Genomic DNA, 23153 nt, shown 5'->3' with positions numbered 1-23153 from the left:
TGGCCAAATTAGTGCCACCAGCTCTTGCGCACAACTCGCATGAAAAGCTGCTACGCACAGTTCATACACACAGCTCATACATACGGCTCACGCACAATTTATACATACAGCTCATACATACAGCTCTTCCATGCAACTCATATACACAGCTAATACGTACAGTCACACACAGCTCACACGTACAGCTCTCACACCCAGCTCACAAGTACAGCTCATACGCTCAGCCCACACACACGAGATGTGATCGCATTGTTTGGCCACAAAACTGGCTCGGCATGAACATGGACATTTTTTCTCACGGAACTAACGCCACGAGGCAGCGCTCCACTGAGCCGCCACTGCCGTGTCGAGTCTGAAACGCTTCATGGGGCTGTCATTCTGGGAACACGAGGATATTATCTCTTAAGATAAAATACCCAGTAACTACATCAACATTAAAACTTTCTGAGATTACATCCAGATAAGACCATGTGTTTCACCAGGGTAACCATGCATTTCTGAAGAGGAAATGGCAAAACACCCACACGGGCAGTCCCACCTGCACTCTGGTTCTCTCCCGGCACACCACGGCCGTAGAACCGCAGAGCAAATTCCATATGAAGGTGTTGGAAGATACAACACGTTCCAGGTCAAGAGGTCATTACGGCCATTGACACACATCACCAGAAGTTGCCATCACTTTGACGCTGTTTGACTAAAACCTGCAGCACTTGCCGCAAAGTCAACACCTGACCTTTAAGGTTTGCTAGTGCAGCTAGTTCGGCGTCTGGTGTTGGTCTTCCCCTTGGGTCGCTGAATCCTGGGCACCACTTCGACGAGGGTATTGGTGACCTGCCCTCCTGTTGTCAACCAATTTGATCCCACAGCCTCGCCCGGGCAAGGCCTCTGCTGAACCAGGACGAAGAGACATGGGGACATTGGGATATGGGAACACGAGGATATGGGGAAAACAGACACGGGCATTGAGACGGAGCCACACGTGGACACCACCAAATTGGTTTCGTGGGGGACGTGGTTGATGTGCAGCCAAACGAGGCCAGATGGGGCGTCCGGGACTGCCTGAACTGTCAGTGCAGACGGGCACAGATTGGTGCGTATTGAGGGAGGGGTAGGGGGATTGCCGTCCGAGCAGACTGACGGCACTCAACGATGCTGTGGCTCGTGGAAGAAAGCGGCGTTTATTGAAATAAATGTCGATTTGGAAAATCTAGAGGACGGATGACAGATTCTCACAGACAGCTCGAACGGGGGAACAAATGATAAAAAATAATCAACAAGTAGGCGGTGGGAAAATATTAAGTTAATCAGCTTGGATAAACACATTTTTATTTGAATGAGCTAAATTATTTGGCAAACCCACCGATTGTCTTTGTTATCTGTCCCGCTCCTCGGACGGGGGGAAGATGCTGTCAGCACAGCCCTTGCAGGTCGGCTGTTGACCGCAACAGCTGCAGAATCTGGCATAAGGAAGGAATGAATGGCACAATGCGTTGGTGTTAATGGCTACGACTACCTCGTCGTATATGACGTTCACCGAGCTGCTCACGAGTTAACGGACGTTAACTTCACACTGCGTCGTAAAGCCTTCCGTACGCGCGTGCCTACAGCAGCGCCCTGCCCTATGAATAATGGATTACATTTGGTCATGTCACACGTTGCGATAAAAGGCTGCCTCTCAGTTATAGCTAATCAATGCTGAGACTGCACGCGGAGCCCACGGACGGACAGACGGACGGACAGCTGCGAGGCTCGGAGCGCTTGCCTGGGCCAACAGCCCCATGGACTCTGCGGTCAGATTCCCACTCGGGAAAGCCGCTGCTTTGATCAAGCCGCAGTCGGGCGACCAGTCGCCGTACGAGCCATTGCTGGAAATTCCTCGTTCCCCTGGGTTGGCAACTGCAGCTTCTGACTTGCAGACGCTGTACTTATTTTAAGGACCCCGGAGGGGTGATGGAGGCCGTCTGTTAGCCGTTCAATGCCGTTGGCACGCGTGCATTTCCAATTGTGAATGAAGCACTCTAACGCTACAGTGACATCCCGTTGATTGGATCCTATAATTAATAATGATGCACCACATTTCACTTCCTGACTACAGTCGCTTGCACGTCCCACGCACAATTGAATCTCAGTGGGGATCTTGCCTCGTTACTTTAAAGAGCGTCAACCTGGAGAACCGTTCATTACTGGACGAGTAGCACTCTGGTGGAAAGACAACTGTGGTAGTCCTGAGGATAGACTGTTCTCGGTCATGGGAATGTGGAATTTTTCCTCAAGCCCGAGTGCTGACGGTGGATACGAGCGCTTGCTCATTCGAGCAAGGGGGACCGTGATGTGCGGCTGTGAATGTCTCTTGGATTGTCTGTGCCTGGGTACTGCCAGCACCGCTGTAGGACCGGGGGAAGTGTTGCCAACATGACAGGAAGCGCACGCGCGAAGCATTTTACGACCGGGTGGGATTATTATTCATGGCCCTCCGTGTTGTTGACCGGTCGCTACCGTGGCAACGGAGCATTTCAATAGAACCTGAAGGGGGGCTTTGAGTCGAGCCAGAAAAACTCTCGCTGGGGGAGGGGTGGGGGGGACTTAATGGTCACATGACGAGTCGCCCCTGTGTCTGGACACGTGTGTTCGTGCACGGTCGTGACCTGCGAGTTCCTATCCCCTTTGGAGGTTGACTCGGCCCATCATTCATTACTCCACGGTCAATGAAATAACCGGCGAACGGAGTGAACAAAACAGAATAAACACCTCCTCATTCACGACCCAAACATCGCACCTGCTCCTGGCTTTGACATTCCCTCTCGAAGACGCTGGTGGAAACGTCAGCCACGTCAGAAGATCAACACCAGGCCGATGCACACCTCTCCTTCGTGAATGGATCATTAAAGACAAGCCACAGCAGTGCGACTGTGGCATCGCAGCCAAAACTATGGACCACATAGCAAACCACTGTAGTCTGGGCCCCTTCAAAAGAGGAATTAGCAAAACTACGCTCTCTCTTGAAGCTCTCGTAGCAAGCAACCTTCGACACTGGCATTGAGCGTCTTAACGTATTGCTGCCCATCATGTGCAATGTAATGTCATTGGGCTTCGGTCTTCCCGTTGGTCATCAAACTCTGGGTGCCACTCCAGTGCTTGAGACGTTCAGAATAAGCCCTAATCAGCCGTGCCCTCTACTGCCCGTCGCGAAACCTCTCCCCAATTAGGTCCACAATTGCTTTTCTCCCGCATTCCATTCATAATTTCCAGGGTTGGCTTTACCGTATGTATACTGCCAGGAAATTCCTAGCAAAAGATCCAAGAGATAAATCCACGATAAGGGAGGGGGCGGGGGAAACTCCAAACCAATTTAGACCAAAACAAAGACGCAAACAAGGTTCTGGTTAAAAGTCGTAGCGCTTGCTCTGCTGAAGGCAACACAAGCCGGCGTTCCATCCATCTCAACTTAATTCTCAGTTCATGTATTATTCAGTTCGAATCGTCAACCAATGAATAATGTATGTCCTGCATGGTTGTTAGTGAAATTTATAGATGGCCAATTACCGTTTTAAAACGTACATATGTGTAAAGCTTTTGCGCGCACGCACATTTCGCCATGGCTAAAGTAGATTAGTTACCACAGTTGCATAACCGGGCATGACTTTCGCGAATGGCGTGTGGTTTATTTGTCCAGTTCGTGAAGATGCAGCGTACGCTTTTTACCGGGGGGGGGGGTGGAGAATGCGCAACAAACCCCCAAGCCAAAGTGTATCCCAGCTAGAACAAACAATGGGCAACGCTCAATGGCAGCACCGATTGATAGGTGGAAATTCCACATTCCCACGGCAGGGTACCTAATAAAATGAACACCTACGTAATTGTTTCTGTGCAGCGCTTTGAGACTTGGCGTAGTATAAACGCACGTTGCGTTACAAACGCTCTCCCCCACCGCTGTGCAAAGTGACGGCGATTTTTGCTTTGGACGTCGTCGGTACGACACCCGGGATTAGATGGACAAACTAGAGATCATTATTTATTTATTTGTCTCTCTCGTGTTATTCTCATCGGACCTCTGGAAGTTGCTGAGCGAGCAGTGTGTGCGTGCGTGGCGAATGCACGGTGGTTCGCTCGCCGCGCAATTTGGGTTCGATTCCCTGCCGTGCACATCGAGTGGGGAGGGGGGGCGCCGGAAGTGGTCTCCAAAGCGACGCTGAGCCTCCCCTGAGCCGACTCTGCTCTAGGAGAGCCACCGGCGTGCAGTGTCTAAACGTCAGCCCTGGGGGGACAAGGGTGACGGGTGCGCTTCTGGCTGTACCACGCTCCCTCGGGTTTCGTGTGGGTCCACGTGGGTCGTTCATTAACAGCGATCGAGATGAACAGCAAGGGCCCTTGCCTTGGGGGGGACGTGGGGGGGGGACGGTGGAGAGTCACGGTTGAGCCGGTCGTGTTTGCCCCTTTGGAGGGACTGGGCCCTACCATGAGAATGGTGAATTTCCACCGACGGCTCTGGACCAGCTAAGTGAGCGCCACCCCACGCTCCTCTCCATCACGGTGAAGGTCAAGAGGTCATCGCCCGCCCGTCACGATGACTTCTTTGTGCTTGGTCTCAGAAGTGTAGTGTACTAGCGCCGGCTGTGGTGGACAGACGTTTCGTCATTGCTGTCGTCTCGTCGCCGCCGTCGTCATCGCCACTGTCGTCGCCGCCATCTCCGCTAGACGTTGCGCTACGAAACATGGCAGTTGTCTCTCAGTCAGCGCCGTCAGTGTTCGACAGCCAGCCAGTGTTATGTACAAGCGAGGCTAAGCTAATGCGGAGAGTGTGTGGACGAGACCATGGAAGCTGTTTAAAAGAAGGTGCCTCCTATAAACTCTGTCTCCGAATCGTTGACACTTCAGATGTCTTCTCAGTACCCGGCTTTCTAGATATCCCCCCCCCCCCTTTCTTATTTCGAGTATAATATTCACATGTTTTACTCTTAACCCAAGCACATGCTAAATTCCACTTCAAATCATTCGGGCAAGGAACGTTGTATAAATTGCCATTTGGAAATGTTGTATTTGCAGCTGGTTAGACGAACGATCGCTAAAAGACTCGTGTTATGGGAGAGTATTGTCCAACTTGCCTTGATTTCATCATCCGCGTGTTCGAGAATTGTCCGCAAACAGAATACAGAACGAAGCAAAGAAAAATATACATAACAGCCAGGATGTCCTGGACTGCCAAACTGTTTGCCTTGCATTTTTCTTTCCCATCGCTAGTCAAATGTGCATGTGTTTATATAAAAATAGACTTTGGTAAAAAAAAAAAAATCCAGCCATTCGCTCATGGGGGGGGGGGGGGGTTATTTGACCATACTTCACCACGCCACTCAGTAATGGTTGGTGCAGAGAGAGCAGGACGAGACCGGTTCTGATTTCACTCTTAGCTTGATATTAGCTGTGGCCAGGAATGAAACTCTGGGTCGCTGGGTTTGTAGCAAAGTATCCCAACCTTTGTGTAGCGACATGGCGGACGTCACTGTGTAATGCCGGCCCTAGAGAGGCACGGCGTGCGATGTACTCGCATCGCGGACACCGCGTAGGTAGCGACATGGCGGACACCACGTACATGTGGGTGTAGTACCGGCCCTAGAGGGGCTCTGAGCGCCTAGTCCTAGCGCTGAGTGGCACCACGCTCGGCGTGCAGTGCCGACCCCTACAGGATGGGGTGTGAGAGTGTCGGCCATGGAATGGGGTTACTGTAGGCCGTGGCACTCTGGTTGACCCCGGAAGACACGTGACTGGTAAAGTCCACACAGGGCCCCAGGTGGGGGGCTAGGGGTGGTCACGTGCCGGGCCGAGATCCTGCTAGAGGATTCGAAGGTGGTCGTGGTCAAGGGCGGGGCCAGCCACGACCAGTCAGGATATAAGCCGGGTCCCCAGAGGGACCGGGGTTCAGCGTTGCTGTTGTCATCTTGAAGCTCTGCGTTCGACGTCCGAAAAGAGTCTCCAACACGTGGACCTGGACCCAAGCTGGGGTCTTGTCCGTTGTAGCCACTCCCAGTGGATTTAGTGTAGTTGGCCTGGTGGTCCACCACCATAGGGTGTAGTTGGCCTGGTGGTCCACCACCATCGGTTGTTATCTGATGAAGGGGCAGTTACCCATTTTGTGTTGGTATCAATAAATGTGCCTCCAAAGAGTACGTCTGCGACTCGGTTGAACTCACTACATTTGTACCACCACTTGTCCCCCATAAAGAGAATACCTTGTATGTGGACAGAAAACAAAACCTGTTATATGTCGATTTAAATGGAACGGCAATAAAAGTAGGCTAAGACGTAGGCTTTTGTGACCAATATTATGATGCGTAATTAGTTCTTAGTCTGATCGTGTGAGTAAATGTGTGTTGTACACCCTCTTCCACCCTACACAGCCAATTAGTAAAGTTGTCGCGTGAACAAACATGACTGTTTCGCTGCTCCAGCACACCGATGTCTTGTTTGAGAGCAACCCACGCACATTAAACGATTTGGGTACAGATGTGTCGCTGGTAGTTACAGCCAGCATCATCAGGCAGTTGCCAGAATTGTGAAAATGTCGTCCGGTCTTTGGCATTAAATAGGTGGTGCGACGTCCAGGAGAATAAGTGGCAGTGTGCGGTGACAGGCCCGTGGTTCGGTCGGCCTGCCTCTCCACCGTGACCACCGGCAGCGACAGCCGCTTGTCTGCGGAGCGTCTCTACCCCGAGGATCAATGCGGGGCTCTTTCCGTTTGCCGAGTCTGCAGAATCTGCCGTGCTTTTGTACCGCGCTTGCCTAGCGTTGCCCTGGGGTCGATACGGAGAGCGCTGCCAACAGCCGGCATCCCGTGGGTCAGTTGGCCCCAGCAAAGCGACGTGGAAATGTCTGCAACTGGCTCGGAGCCAACAATGAACACGAGTGCCAGCCCATTACTCATTCGAGCAGCGATACATTGAATTGGCCTTGGACTTTAGTACGTCACTATGTGCACATTAATCGTGATGCGGTGTTGCTGCCTTGGGCCAATTCGCCTTCAATGCGTGTCAGATCTCGGCAGCTAAGCGGGCGCTGAGCCTGCACAGTGCTTGGATCGGTGACCCCCAGCCCCCCTTGGGCAGCAGAGGCAATGCAGCAAGATCCGTCGTCGGTCCGCACTCCCCTCCACCAAACCCGCACCGACCAGCGTGGTGAAGTACGGTCATTTATCTCTGACGACTCTGTGTGGGCAGGTCCTCGTCCAGCAGTGGAGAGACCAAACGGGGGGCCGTGCGTGCCGCATTCTGCCTTCGCACGTGACCGCCCCCGTGCTGGCGCCGGCAGAGCAGCCCCGGCGTGAGCGCGTGGCGCTGCGACCTTGGTCTGTTCCCCCGAGCTTTAAACTATGCGGAACATTTATTTAATTCGTACACACACACACACGTTATTCTCCGTTACACATTGCTACCAACAGGGCTGTCCATAGGGGAGTGCGGGGCCCGGGGCAAACCCCCACACTGTGCCCCCCCCCCCTCCCGACGCCTTCAAACCGGACAGGGCCCCCCCAAAAGCGCGGGGCCCGGGCCGGTTACCCCGAATCGCCATCTACCCTCGGGAGGGCTCCGGCTACCGATTTACAGTGCATCGCCAGTTGGTGACGTCGGTGTCTGGGCACAGAACGAAGGGAACGTGATCCACGCGCCGTGTTGCTGAACAAGTGTTTCGGAGCCTGAATAGCCCGAGAGATTCATAGGGAACATAGACACAACAATAAAAACCCTGTTCACTGCTGGTTACGAAACGTACGAAATTTATGTTACGTATGCGTCGAGGCTGGTGGGCGGTGGCGTGGCGAATTAGCCCTCGCAGGCTGATCGCCAATGAATGTACGCAACAAACTGTCATGTGTGTATGTTGAATTTCTTTCGCACCGTACGTAGCCAACCCTGCTGATCGGAGGTGCGAGGGAAGGGCAACAAACTAACAAGCACAAAAAGCATCGCAAGTGGCGTGCCCTGCGTTGAACCCAGTACGGAGGAGATGGGCCGTTCAGCCTGGTAGATGAGAGTACAGCGCTCGACAGAGTCGCAGAAGCTACCAATGGTGAATTCACTGTGCTTCTATAAGAGGCGTGTTGCTTACACATGGCTTCTCTTCGGCCTTAGCCACTTGCGTCCGTGATGGCCAAAAACTCTCCCCACCTTGGGTTTCGCTTCACACTAACGGAACTAATCGTTGGTAAATTCCCCCCCCTCCACCTCTCGCCACGTTGGGAAACCTTTGCAAGTTCCCCCCACGCGGGCGGCCCGTGATGCCGCTCGCGGTTCCTGGCGAAGGAAACGTGAGCTTGCGTGCGCGCGCCTTTATCAGCATCGCCACCTTCGGTCGACGGCCTTGCGCCAGCGCCGTTAATTGCGTGCGGCTGGTATTGCCGAACTCGGTAAGCGTGGGTCACGCGCGCGTACGCCCGTGGCCCTTGTGTGCAAATGTAAGAGGTTGAGAACGGAATGAAAGGACGACCCAATAGCCGAGTTGTCCGCGTTTCTGTCAAATTAGGTATTCGAGCGGAACTGAAGCAACTGCGTTGTCAGTGGCAGCATGCAACCTTGAACCAAACACACCCCATCATTTTCCCCATTACAACGCTCTCATGTCTTAACAAGGGAACTGTGTACAGTGGGATGGCATTGAGGGTAATGACTTGGCTGCCAAGTAGAGAGCTGAATGAGTGACATGGGAACCATTTTCCTGTGGCAGATATTGGGCCTCAAAGCCTGTAATGCGCGTGATGTAATACACTCATTGATTTATTGATTCACCTAAGAATCCATTCACCCCAACAGGAGTGTATCCTCTGATTTAGTTAATGAAAACGGCAAAGCCAACCTGCATTCTGAATGCATCGTGATGGCAGAATGTGAATCTGTTTGTGAATTTTAATTGTGACTAAAACGTCGAATTGAAGGAGGAGAAGGAGATGGTGGTGGACGGGGGTTTACCACGATAATCTCACAGCGCCGGGTTTTTCGCGGTTATGCTCCGACGCCTTTGTAGGTTATACAACAGAGTTCTTTTTCAGGAACCGAATTTTTAGGAACTCCCCTTCAGTTCCCCAAATTCGGTTCCTCAAGACGTTCCCAGCACGTGCGGCACAACGTCGGAACATCGTGCCGTAACGCCACGCAGTGCAGGTCTGATGAGATGTGACCTCGTTGTAGAGAGGCGTTACTCTACTCGCCATTTGAGCGTTAGTTTTAATCTAATCGAGAGCTTTGTCTGTGGATCTCGTATAGCCCTTATCTTAAGTCTCGTTAATTTGAGCAGTCAAACCATCCACTTTACTGTCCTTGCGAAACTGGGTTGATCACAGACGCGACCAACACCTGGGTTCAATCTCATGTTGTAGACCTCAGGGCCTCTGGACAGAGGGACCGCCGTTCTCTCTGCTGAGATGGCAGCGATCCGTTTCGGCAGGATGCCGCGGATTGGTGCTGCAACTTTTACGTGGTGACCGTCCTTCCCCGAGTCTCTGTAGAGGGCACACTGACCAATTTATAGTTCCATTCGTCTCCATTAAACCTCCGACTTCCTAGCACAAGGCAGGATTTACCGGCGAAGGACAGAGCGACAACATTTTTTATTGTCATTATTTTTCAAAATCCCCGTTGCCGAAATAAGCACGGACACGTTCGCTATATAACCTTGCGGCTCTTGAGACGAGCCGTGAGGATGCGTGCGCCTTGTTACGGCCGTGCGGGCGAAGGGATGAGGTGGGGGTGGGGGGATACCACGGCGATGGTGCGTGAAAGATGGTGAGATTTAGTGCACGGTGCACAGTCGCCTCGCTGCTGGCATCGCTGATTGAGCCCTGCTGGAGGGACGGCTTGGGAATGAAAACACCTGAGATGAGAGTTGGCAACGGTGTCCCAGCCAGAGGCTGTGCACAGCGCGCCGCAGCTGCCGTGCGGGCTATAAATAATCCCACGCTATCCAGCACAGCCCGGGCACCGCGTTAATAATGATGACCTTGCGCCCGTACCAAAGATGCACCGAGTCAACAGATTTCACACTTACTCTGCTGTCAACTCGGAGCCCAAATTGATCTGCTTCCTCGTAGTAGTACAGTACCCTTGTTTATATTTTAATTATTTTACAGATATCATAGTCTAGTGACTGTGGTGCGTTTAATGCACGTATCACATTTAGTAGATTTTTTAATCAATATATATGTTCCTCTTTGAAAAATTTGGTATCTTAAAAGCCTGCGAGGTCACGCCTGGGTTTGTTGCTTCATGTGCCGTTCTTGCTGTGCTGTGTCGGCCAGTTGATCTGCAATGGATTCGGAATGCTTTGTTCTGCGTCCAGATAAACACTGGCACCGTTTGGGAGATAACCGATGGAAAACATGCAAGAGATGTGAGAGGCTGACCAGGTGGGCTGAGGTAGGGACATTCTCTCCCTGCCGAACTGCAACTTGGCAGCATTTGTCTCCTTGGTGGCCCAGAGGCAGCAGGGTAAATACCACATTCCCATGATAGGACCCAGTCTCTCCATTCTACAATAATTTTCGATTTCCATAATTTTATTGAATCCGTTGAGATGATGTGCAGTCACAACCCCCACTTGGGAATTTCAACTCGCAAAGCATAACATCTTTTATCACAGCGCCACACAACCTCGTATTGCTATCAGAAATATTATAAACGTCAGTTAATATCTCACAAATCTGTAGTCCCTTGTTTCCTATCGTATAAACATGAGCACAAGTGGCAAAAGCAATCTTCGCAGTGCTTGGCATGGTTTAGATTTCCGGTATTGGGTACCTAATCCCTCAGGCTAATGGCTGGTGTGCAGGTCTGCACCCACCCACAGGCCAAGCGGATGGAAGTTCTCCTGTGATGTACAGGGCTTCGCAGCCCACTCCTCTCTCGAGGTAACTCTACCGATGCATTGCCACAGGCGGGTTGCTTCCCATAAAGCCATTGGCCAAGCCTGTCGTTGTACATTTAGAATGCAATACACTACAATGTGGATGGATACAATCCAATGCAAGACAGATGCTTAATACCCTATGGATGGACTGTTCCTCGTCATAGCGATGTGGCGCATGGCTGCTAATGGCGATGACCACCACTCCACATGAGCCTAAGGAGGAAGACACTGGGTATTTAAATAAATAATCGTTCCTCACCCTGATGAATTGCCTTTTGCGGCAAGTGCTGTGCGTGAGGACCTGTTGCTTGAGAGGTGGGGCCAGCACCACCGTGTGTGCCCATCCACCTTTGGTTTCCCCCTCAGTGCTTGGGTTCACACTCCACTTGTGGCCAAATGACCCCGAGCGCGTAGAGCCTGGCGAGTGCCGCAGTCGGTGCCCATCACGACCTGTGACCGGCGTAATGGGCGGCGTGAGCGGTAGAGCGCGGTGCAGCAACGGCTGTTGTGACCGGCGTGGTGAAGTATTGTCAAATATCCCTCGCCGCCCGCAGGGCGCGCCGGCGCCCTCTGCCAGCGGCGGATCGATAAATTGGGCTGTGCATGCACACGCACGACTCCGGGAGCGGGGGAGATCCGGGCCAGGTTGAGACCCTGCTTGGTTTATCACCGGTGCTGAGAATTTGCAGCCAGGAGCCGATTCCAAGCCCCGGGCATCTGAGCGACGCACCACCGCTGCTCCCGTGTGTGTGCGCGCACTTGCCGCCAGGGCTGAGATCCCCCCCCCCCCCCCGCTGCTTAAAGCGACGTCGAGGATGAGAGGGGTGAGAGATGAAAGACGAAGCCCCTGTGAAGCCGCGAGCGCCCCGCGTGTGCGTGCACGGCGCGCGCCGGGCCGTTGGAAGAGCCCAGCGTGGGGAAGAGCCCCCGAATTAACCCGACGGTGGCGGCACCACCGCTCCTCCCCAACCGCCACCGCCGCTGGGAACGCAGCCAAATACCAGACGTGCCCGGCACCAGCTGCCGTGGCTCGCGCAGCTGATGCGTCCGCACGGAGTGGCTGCAGCGTCACGGTTCACGCCCAGGGGAAGGGAGCGAGGGAGGCCTTTGGCTGAGCCTTGGCGCGGAACTACACGAGGGGGTCGCAGAGAGAGAGTTGGGCGGATGACTTGCGCGTGAACGTGTGTGTGTGTCTTTGTGGGAGGGGGGAGAGATGGGGCGGATGTGGTAAACACTCCGTGTTATGAACCCGGCAACCCAAGTACGATTACCGCTCGCGGCCAACATCGGTGACCAATTTATGACCATGGCCTGGGCCTGCCTCCAAGTCAAGTTGGGCTTAAATGAGTTCCTGGAGCGGTGCCTAAACATCATCAACATTGGGGAGACTGAGATGGCTGGACGTGGTGCTGGCTACCCACCCTCGAGTGCTGTGCCAGCCTTAATAGGTGCTCGCTAACAAATAGATGTGTGCTGTTTCCACCTCTGGATGAGGGCTGCCACGTGGAAATGAGCATGGCCCAATGGTTATATTACAGAATATCGCCCTGAACACAAGGTTTAGAATCAAGACAAAATTTCCATGTGCACCATGGTTGAGCCAGGTGAGTGCCTGGATGGGGTGACCACAAAGGCCTCTGCCGGGTGGTGTAGGCATGGAGCTGTGAGGTGGCGAGGAGACGGCGGTGCCGGGCCGAGGTTTTCTTCAGGTACTCAAGTTCCCTCCCGTATGCCAAACACTTCTTCAAGGTATTCGCCAAATATCTCCAAAGTAAAACCCTCCTGTAAAGTTCTTGAAACTCGGTGAGGCTTTACCGGCAAACAAAAAACGACCTTAGAAGAATTTCTGGCTTTTCTATTGCACAAGATGTGCACAGAACCTCTATGGGCTCTTGACCTGACTAAACATAACAATAGAGCACACCAACATGATACACACCCCTCGCCTTTTTAAACGGTGTGCGCGTGAGGCACGGCTGTTGGGGAGCTCGTCGGGCGAAGGCTGGCCGCGGTTGCCGCGTTAGTGCGGCACGGGTCGCCGAGCCGTGGCGGTTAACGGAGCGGTGCCGATGCGACGGAGCGTGAGGCACGGTGAGGGCAGTTGCCCGGGCCAGCGCTGCCTCGATGTGACGCGGTCATTCAGAATCCTGTGGTCTCGCAGAGAAACCAGTAAGTGACCTTGCTGAAACGGTGTTATTATCCTACTTGGTTTCCTTGAAAGAGGATGGCGCCTGGTCCATCGATGTTACAAGGCTTCAATCCCTACGCAGAAGAACTCTCGTTTTGCTCCTGAAACTACTCGCTCGTTGTGTCTCGGGAAAATGCTTACCCACAAACGATTCCGTGGCTGTGAACACGTGACCCGTGCAAGGCAGTAGGAGCCGGGTCTCCTAATTGGCGTGGACCTGCCGTAGGTTCACCGGGTCTAAAATACGTATTGCTTCGTGTGGTCTTTGTCATTACCGGGAACACAAAGGCAACGGGGCATGTGTTGTAGTTATGGCCACGCCAACCCCTTGTGTGCTCTTCCGGCCTTACCAGGTGCTCGACAACAGCACTTGGCCCCTATGTGACTGTAGACCTAAACATTGACCCTTTCCGTACGTGTGTGTATGCTTACTGACAGAAAACTTTAAACAAGTGCTTGTTATGTTTGCTCCCTTTTGAGAGGAATGTCAGAAATCAATGTTTTGACCAGCTGCCTTTCTCTCAACATAAAAGAAAACTCGCGTCCGTAAGGTCAGCTGGGCAAACTCTCAATGGCTTCGGTAACTCTTGGTGAGAAATAAAGTCGATTACGAAGCCACTCGAGGCATTCCTGCAAACACTATCACTCCACACCAGGCTTTCTTTTTATCAGCGCCAAGGCACTGAGAAAATGTGGCCTTGACAGAGAATGCAGTGTGGTAATGTCGGTTCACATCCCAGGTCACATGGTCAACTCGACACCTCGCCATCATCCCTCCTGGGCAGGCAATCGCCATGCATCAGGACCGCTGTGATAGACTGCGGCGCGATATTGTGAGCAGAAAAGGGCATTTTTGTAGCAAAATTAATTGTCGTCCTGAACATCCATTGCTTCCCACATTCAAGCCACAATGACCAGCATGGTGAGATGTGATCGATAAACCCTACGATGCACACGCCACAGGGAGGACCTCATCCAGCAGTGGATTGACAGATTTGCTGTGCAGGTTCCTCTCGCTCTATGCTATAGTAAATGCTTTCCAGAAAAAGGCTCACAAAGCGACACCGCACACGTAGATTCAAATACTTACAGCATGGAGCGGGACACCTTTTGTGCCAGAGATGTGGCCACGAGCCAACTGGTTTGGGTTCATTGTTCATACAAGTGGCTTGGATTGAGGATTTTTATCGTATCGCTATAATTGTATCGAATTCTTATGTTCGGACGCTCCTGGACTTGCAATCCTGAGGTCACTGGCTCGATCTCGCAGCGCACGCCCGTTCAATCAACGGGGCAACTTTCTTAAATCCTTCCTCCACCTCTGTCCACCCAGCAGTAAACGTGGGTACACCACAGTCGACCGGCAGGTCATGTGCGGTGGGGTAAAGTGTGGGTACGCCCACCTTTCCAAGACTTCTGGTCGGAGTGGAAGAAATACCTTCGAGAGGGGCCATCCCATGCTCTAGTGGAGGCATTCTGCGAGCGGAGACGTTGGCAAGCACTTGCAGGGCTGCACCTTCACCTCAACTTCTATGGTTCATTTAAAGGCTCGGTAAGCCAGACTATGGAACCCTTGGGTATAGACCCGAATGTATGATGCACTTATGCCCAAGACTCAAAGTCCCAAACTAAAGCATTCCTCATTATTCACAGGATTCGTTGTTAATACCCGAGGTTTATACCAAGGCATTGTTAGCATAGTTAGGGTTCAGTGTTAATACCGGAAGCTCAGAGAGCCAGACTAAACCATTTTTTGAATTCATGGTATTCGGTACAGTATTCATAATGGTGACAGATGTTTGTTGGGTGTCTTTGGCAACGTGGAAGAGCGCTCTGCTAGGTCAAGAGTTCAATTTCCCATCGTGGGTTAACTCGGCCCATCATCCATAAGGGACTGATAAAACAAGTACCACTTTCTAAGGAGTCAATAGTCACCCTAATCGGGCCTGTGCATAACCACCGCTACACGGTATGAGTGAGTGGTATGTAAGAGTAAACTTATTCATGGAAAAGATGCACCTACCAGGGGGAAATGCTCAAGGTGCTTAAAGAGCTATTAAAGTCTGGCTGTCCACCTGATGAAGCTGGTTGTAATTACGGGAGAAACGTCGCATCCGGATTGTAAATGTTGTAGCTTTGCTCTCCAACACACCGGTGTGCTGTACTAGTGACTAATTGGCATGTTTTGTTTACGTGACAAACCTTACTAGTTGGCTGTGTCGTGTGGTGGCGGGTTTAACGACACATTTATATTCACGCGATCTCGCCCAAAAAAAAGCTCGTGGATCTATTCAATTGTCGCAGTCACCGTCTCTCCAAAGTTGACAAAACCCAGCAACCTCCTCTCCAAGTACTAACCAGGCTATTTTATCAGAGCTCTGATGGACAGCACACCGGGTGAGTGGACAAAGTTGGCCTTTGTGCAATTGTGTGAGTGCGACGATGCACAAACTCTGCTAACGCCATCGTACGCCGCGTGCCGTGCCGCAGGAACGAGATGTCCGGGCAGCGGCCCCGGTGCTGTGACCACCCGGGAGGGATCCTGGATCTGGAACTGCCGCCGCCACCGCCGCCGCCGTGCCCCACCGACGACTCGGAGCTCATCAAGCCGCGCCGCCTCGTGAACCCCGTGAAGGAGTCGCGGGACCACCGAGACCTCCACCGCGAGCTCATCTGCAACCACAAAACGTTGAGTGAGCGTGCCCTGCAGCCAGCGCCGGGTGGCGCGATCGAGCGGTCCGCACCGGGGGGGGGGGGGGGGGACCCGCCGGGGTCCCTGGGACCTACCGCCGGCCCCGTAGGATCGTGGAGGCTGGAGGGAGCTGGTCCCACTTCCCTCTCCCCCCTCCTACTAAAGGCTCGGCCCCCCCCAATGAAAATGTAATAGTCGAGTCAAATGTTGGACATCGGCACCTTTCTGCATGTGCAAAAAGGAGCTTATAGAGCTAGAGCAGAAAGCATGACAGGCGACAGCAGATCATATCTTTACTCATTCTGAATTGTTATCGTCGGCAGCCACGACCAATCCACTGCTGGATGATGGCCTTCCCAAGCCGCGGTGCAACAATTCGCCCAGCACCTGCGCATGACGGATTTGATCGCTCCATCTCATCGGCGGACGTGACTCTCGAACGCGATCCGTTCCTTGTGTGGATCTGGGCAGGGACCCGCCACCTGGATAGATTACAGCTGCGCCGCACGTGTTCCGTGTTAATGAACTTGTACTGTACCCTAATTGTGCTTGTACTTAGCAGGGTGTGCCTATAGGTGCTCTAGGACCACTGCACTGCATGGGCTACTGTGAGATTTGTCTTCCTGGCAGCTGTTCATACGGTGGACGAATAAACGATCGCTGTAAATTTAGCCCGTGCATTGTGAAACCCAACTCTAAAATTCCCCCGATTGAATGAATACGCCGTTGTGTGTGTGCGGTGTTGACATGCACGCACTTCCCGCCCGTTCACTTCACTGCAGGGTAATGTTCTGCATTCGAGTAAAAATTCCACCCTTTGGTTTCCCTGCCCTTCAAACGTTTGCGACTGAAGCACATCTAATCGCCTCTGGTTCCTGCTGTCTTCTTGCAGTGTGCGGCCTCCACGCCTGCTTCCTGTCCGATAAGTTGCCACCATAATCTGATTCCCTATTGGCCCATAACTCAGCCGCTCGATGCCAGAGAGAGGGGCCTTGGCAGTCCTCCCTCACAAACCTTCCGTGAAAAAAGTTTGACTTTGGTAACAATTCTCGCGCTTGATCTTGTGCGCAAGGCTCTCGCGACCGGCATTATGTTTGGCACTTGGTTCCTTTTGGTCGTGTGAGGATGTGTGGCGTGAACCCTCCTCCACCCGACGCGGCCAATTCACGTGACGCTTGTGTTAAATTGTCGAGTGACGGGAGGGGTTTTACGACGCACTTTTACTTGCACCAATTGTGAATCAATTATTGTGGAAGCCGTTTCGGCTCCCAATTACAATCACAAACGTTGCTGTCGGTGCTAGGCCGCTCCTCGTGCCCGGCAGACCTCTCCGTCGGCATTTAGCTCCTGACGAACGTTATCACCATTGTACGCAAGAATCGAAATGGCGTTGCCACAAAATCTCCATTTGGAGCTCTCGTGGCACCCAGTGGTGCATCACCATCTGTCGGAGAACATCCCGGAGTGTGGTCTCGTTGGTTGTTACGTTGCCGAAGTGGAGGGGGGGGGTGGGGGGGGACACGTGGCCTAGCGGTAGCACGCTCGCTGCTTGTTGTTGTAGAGGTTCACAGCTAAACATGACGGGCCGCCCTGGTTATTCCTGTCTGCTTCACAGTGGACGTTGAAGATCCCGTGACGTCATTTGAAACGAGTGAGCCCTCATGTGTTGGCGTCATGGTCTATAATTTGAAAAATTACTCTGGTATTTTCTGAATTTGGAAAGACAAATACAGCAGCATTGCCCCCCTACTTGCACAGACTAATGTCTACATGCAGGCCAGTACTGTACTGTGTTCAACCTTGTTCTGCACAGGGACAGCTGCCATCAGCGGGGTCCCCCTAGGCTAACTTAAAAACTGCACTGAGAGGATTGTTACGTAATGGACGCGGCTCTATTTTTGCGTGTGGCAATAAGTTCAGGAGGTAAATGCTAATGGGCACAGCATAAACACGAGTTAAGGTCAAGCGCCTTGCGTGCCCTGCAAAGATTGCCGCATTACAAATTAAACTGTTGAATGCTCAGAGCGGTAAGGGACCAGTTGATCAACAAAGTTTAACACGAAGGTTTATTTCGTGTAGTTATTCGTGACCAAGCGGAGTCCATAAATTTGGTACAAACCCAGTTCTCAACAGTACAGTGTAAAACTAAGAAATGGGATGAAACTATCAAGCGTTATGTAACCTCAAAGGAAAACAAGACCACAGAAACCACCAAAAATCCGCGAGTCCGCTTTGGACCGCATAGTGCGGTGCTCCAGGGGTGACCACACAGCACTGGTCTCTAAATGAGGGCCCTGCTGCACTAGGGCTGCAATGCCACATGACGTCTCGGTGCAGTGTGCAGACGCAGCTGGCCATGTCGGCATCGCTGCCCTCGCTGTTCCATTTTTTAGTTTCGGGAATTAGAGGGTTTTTTTTCCCATTTTCTTTCCTATTTTTAGGGTTTTCTCTAAAGCACCGCATGATATGCTGGCTACGGTATATCTGCCCTCGCTATGCCAAGGACACGCCGCACGTGACATGCCAGCCTCTATGCGTGCTCGCGAACAGTGTTTGACCAAAGAGGCTGAGGCTAACTTAAGGAAGGGGTCGGCGTTTGTTGTCTGTGCGTTACAGGGGCAACCTGCCGCTGAACAAGCCTGAGCTGCAGAAGGTGATGGAGAAGAGGAAATGGGAGCAAGCCGGGCGGCAGCGGAAGGAGGAAGAGGCCTCGAAAATCAACCCCCTGGAGAAGGAGCTTCAGAAGCGACAGCAGAAACTTGAGCAGGTGACGCTGCGTTTCTTCCCGGGAATCCATTCGCCCGGGCATTTCCACCGAGCCCTCACATTCTCCGGGGTCTTTGTTGTTGCATGGCGGGCGGGCATGGCGGGCGTCCATGGCGCCCGCTGCGCCGTCCGCTCCGATGTGCCGGCCCTCGCTTCGGCCTTGCCACGCAGGCTTTACTTTGGCCTCTACCGCGCTGCGTGGCGTCGCACCGCCCACGCCGCGGTGCTGGGGCCGTGCCCGCGCGGTGCGTGCGCGTCGCATCGTTTGTGTGTTTTGTTTACGGCTCGACTAGGACACGTGACAACACAAACGAGACGGATAATGCAAACGAGATTGTCAAAATAAATGAGACGGGCAGTACGAATTTGGGACTTCACGCAGCACCATTGGCCCCAGCTGGCAAGATCACCGATTCGGGAGGCGCGATGTGAATGTTGAACGATGACGACAACGACGAGGGTGGTGGTGTTCCTGGATCCGGCCCTCGTGTTTTAAATGAGCACGGTGCTGCGATTATCTCGAGAGCCCTGAGCCAGTTGTGGAACTTTTACATTCCCAAAGCGGTAGCCGATAATTTCTCGAAGATAAGCACTCAAATTTTTTTTAATTATATATAATAATAATAATAATTAATTAATAGCTCTGGGTTGTGGTTATAAGGAGCATGTGTTGATTTAAGGTAATGGGCCATGTGCTATTTGTGGCACGGGTGGATTTTTAGAGTTGTATATACATTCTCCCACGCTCTTCACCCTTAGCTTTTTTTTTTTACAGCCGTGGGAGTAAATCATCGAGCGCAGTCAGCGCGGCACGTTGCAGATAACCGTCACTCCGGCACGCCACCCAATCGGCTCAATCTGTGCCCTCGTCATGCTAGCGTGTATCCTAAACACTCCTGCACCCACGTGATTTACCATAGAGAGAACAAACGTGTTCGCTGGAGAACGGAGGCAATGTCTTGCGCAAACGGGCATAGTCGTGGACGCTGACGGACAGAACGGAACGAGGCGGTGAGAGGTGCATTCGTGCAATGGACAGAGGCAGAAAGCGCAACGCGGAGGATCGGTGTGCAAGTGGCAGGCCCAACGTCGAGTGTTGAGAGAGCCAGCCGCCGGCTTGGGATGGAAATGAGGGATGACGATGGCCGGTGGGCGAGAGTGAGGATGGAGTGGCAGTCGAGGGAGGGACCGTGTCGATGACTGTGTGCGTGGCCGGTTGGCGCTGTGGCAGGGCACCGAACTGAGAGGAGGGTGCGAGTTCAAACCCTGAGCAGGGTTGGACTCAACTTATAATTTGTTTACAGGCGCTAAAATGAGTCTCACTTTGTTTGAAGTCAACAGTGATTGGTTTATAGAGAGAGTGGCGGCCCCACAACACGAATGCGGAATTTCCACTGCTGACAACTCGACTGTGGAAGTATTTGTCCCCAATGAGAATTCTGTTGAGTTTTCATTTGTGCTGTGTGACGGTGATGGCATCGTACTCATGTACATGTGCATCCCTTTTGATGGAAGCCTCCCCAGGGGTCGTAGGGATTCTTTGACCATACTTCACCTAACTGGTCAGTGCGGGCTGGTGGAGGTAGGAGAGGTTAGACGTCTCAGCGTAGTACAGTACAACAATTACTTTTGCTCTGCTGCCCACAATTAGTCCTAACAATGCTTTGTTTGTCAATAAATAGGAGAGTCTCAACAGCCTCTCAAGGAGGGCCCTGCAGTTGGAAGTTTGACAAATTACATTATTAAATTAGGTTTTTTTTGGTGAGTGGGTGCCTGGACATCACAGTACCCGGAGAAGCCACGCAGGTATGAGGGGACATGGCGCGGACAGACTCGCGGCACAGGAGGGTCGTGAAATGTGTCGCGCTGCCAACTTCTGGCCACGTCTCGGTGCAGTTTCACAGCACACGGCGATCTCTGTGTGATCCACCAACCCTGCCACCACCGTGCTTGGTTAGAGGCATGCGGCGCCTCATAGGTTGTCATTTACTTGACCTCTGCCATCAGTGATCAGGTTGGTGTTTCATGATAAAGGCAAAAAAGATGATGATGATGAAGACCACTGGAGTGTTGACCGGCAATTTTGATGATAAACAATTATGGCAATGACACAAACGGGATGAAAATAATTATAATGATGATGAAAGTGGTGATGACAACCATGATGATGATGGCGTTTAAATGTGTTCTCTGTCACAGCTGGAGTTGGAGCAGCAGAGGCAGGAGGAGGCCCAGAAGGAGGCCCCGGAGTTCGTGAAGGTGAAGGGAACGCTACGCAGCGCCGCCAAGACCCCGTCAGAGCAGCCCAGCATGGAGCAGTGATAAACCCACACCCAAGCCCAGCATGGAGCAGTGATAAACCCATACCCAGCCCGTATTGCAGCATAGATAAACCCACACCCAGCCCATGTTGCAGCATAGATAAACCCATACCTAGCCTGTATTGCAGCATAGATAAACCCACACCCAGCCCATATTGCAGCATAGATAAACCCATACCCAGCCCATATTGCAGCATAGATAAACCCATACCCAGCCCATGTTGCAGCATAGATAAACCCATACTCAGCCCATGTTGCAGCATAGATAAACCCATACTCAGCCCATACACACTCCATTGGTAAAATACCCAGCCATTGCACAGTGAAGCACCAGCTAGACCCATTACACTAACCAGCCAGCCATGAATCACTGCAGTAGCGATGGGCCCAGCCAATCCACCCCACGACGACGAGGAATCCATTGCCCTCGCGTCCCAGACCACACGCAGTGACCCAGCGGGGTAGACCCATCGCATGGAGCGGGAGAACTTGCCCAGCAAGTTCGGACATCAACGCATCTTCCTCAAGGCCTCTCTGAATGTAGGCCTTATATTTAATTGCATTCAGAATTACACAAGATGCATACATTGACAAACAAATGCAATTGTCTGAAAAGTTTGCTTGCACAATATTTTAAAAAAATAAATGATAAAAAAACAATAAAAATATAAGTAGATAGTTACCCATAAAAGACTTGTAATAATGTTAAATAGTAATAGCGAAGCGATCTGCGAGTGGCTCGGAGAGCTCAAGATGGCCATGTCACCGAGCTGGCACTGCTGTGGTTCTGGGTTTGAATTCTGGCTCCACTTGCGTGTAATTTAAACCGGGGCTCGCGTACAGCCAGTCGGTGGTCTCAGCCTTGTCACCAATCACTGCACAAAAAACCCTCGTCACATTCAGTGTAGGTTGTCACTTAATTTGGCACGTGGCAGCTAATGAGGGGCTACGATTTTCAGTTTTCCCATCTATATCCTTTGCAGGGCATATACTGTCCATACGTGCTGCTGCCATAGTGTGACTGGATCTGAGGCCTGTTGAAGTGACTTCAGAAGTAGTTCTGTGATCTCATCTTCTGGGGGCCACAGTGACTCGGTAATGTGGCGCTGCTCACCTCGTGAGTTCCCAATCGAAACGCCGCCTTTTCGTGACATGGGCGCCATTAGCAAGAGAGGAGTATAATTTGTTGAAAGAAAAAAATCTAAGTAATAGAGCAACAACAATAACGACTTAATTACTTTTATTATAATCTGTGAATATTTTAATGCATGCGCATAACTCTGAATGGTGCCATGAAAGTGAACGTTATTTAAGTAAACATTATTTTCTGGCGGAGGAGGCTACACGGGGTGAAGGTGCGTCGGTTTAAAGTGAAAAACGTGAATCGTGTGATTATTTTTTTGGGTTTCCTCCCCCCCTCTCTCTGGTACCGATTCGATCCGTGCCAAACCGACATCGCGCGTGCCGGAGAGCGGCGACGCTTGCTGCGCGCGCTACACTGCTCAGGAATGGGGGGGCGGGGGGGGCGCTGATGCCTGTGTGAGGTGAGGCTCTGAGTTCCTGCACTGACCCCTCGAGGTGGAATAGTGGTGATGGTAGTGATGATGGCGAGGATGGTAGTAGGAGCGACGTTGTGATTTGTGACGGACGCACTTGTTGAGTTGTCCATCGGGGATCGATGTGGGGCTTGTGACAAGCATACGGGACCCAGCTTGCGTCTTGTTTATTTACGTACGTTCATAAACATGACGCGCATACGTACGTGCACACGTAACGTGCACACGTACGTACGCGCCGGCATGGGTTTTTGTTTTATTTATCATCGGTGACTTCCCAGCTGTCGTTTTTTTGGAGTCGCCTTGGCACGACGGGGGAGACAGCTCTTCCAGATGTCCTCCAGCCAAGAGAACATCGCTTCACATCGGGGAATTGCCCGAGAAGATGACATGACAGGACTAATTCCGAGTCGATTCACAAGGCCTCTCTCTCCCCCCCCCCAACTCGCCAGTAAGAGGGAGCCATGAGTCATCACGCAAATTACTCCCGTGGATTTTCACTTTCCGGCTGTAGGGATAAAATTAGTGGGAAAGAAATTGCAAAAACAACATTCGTAGTCATCGCCAAGCTTCTGGTTATTTGGACAAATCTGGCGCGTGTATAAAATGTGAGGTGCGAACCGGTCAGAGCTTTACTTAAAATTAACTTGCAAAAACATTAAAACGCAGAGAACTTTTGGTATCTGTGTTAAAGCTTGTCTTGCCCCAACGCAATATTATGAAGCCGACCGATTGCGTATAGA

General features: G+C 52.1%; 1 protein-coding gene across 1 annotated transcript in view; it reads left to right on the top strand.

Moving 5' to 3' along the window:
- Positions 1-21533, top strand: part of LOC144730012 (protein FAM107B-like) — a 28299-nt gene extending 6766 nt beyond the window's left edge. Inside the window, exons 2-4 of the mRNA XM_078610454.1 lie at positions 15566-15763; positions 18384-18534; positions 20733-21533. Of these exons, the coding sequence (XP_078466580.1) occupies positions 15573-15763; positions 18384-18534; positions 20733-20855 (465 nt within the window). The 5' untranslated portion in view covers positions 15566-15572 and the 3' untranslated portion in view covers positions 20856-21533. The remainder of the gene's footprint in view (positions 1-15565; positions 15764-18383; positions 18535-20732) is intronic.
- Positions 21534-23153: the final 1620 nt, after the last annotated feature.

The sequence above is a fragment of the Lampetra planeri genome, chromosome 34, assembly GCF_965212315.1.
Source record: "Lampetra planeri chromosome 34, kcLamPlan1.2.h2, whole genome shotgun sequence".
Classification (NCBI taxonomy): domain Eukaryota; kingdom Metazoa; phylum Chordata; class Hyperoartia; order Petromyzontiformes; family Petromyzontidae; genus Lampetra; species Lampetra planeri.
Note: the sequence above shows the minus strand (reverse complement) of the source record. Positions and strands in the feature narration are given on the sequence as shown.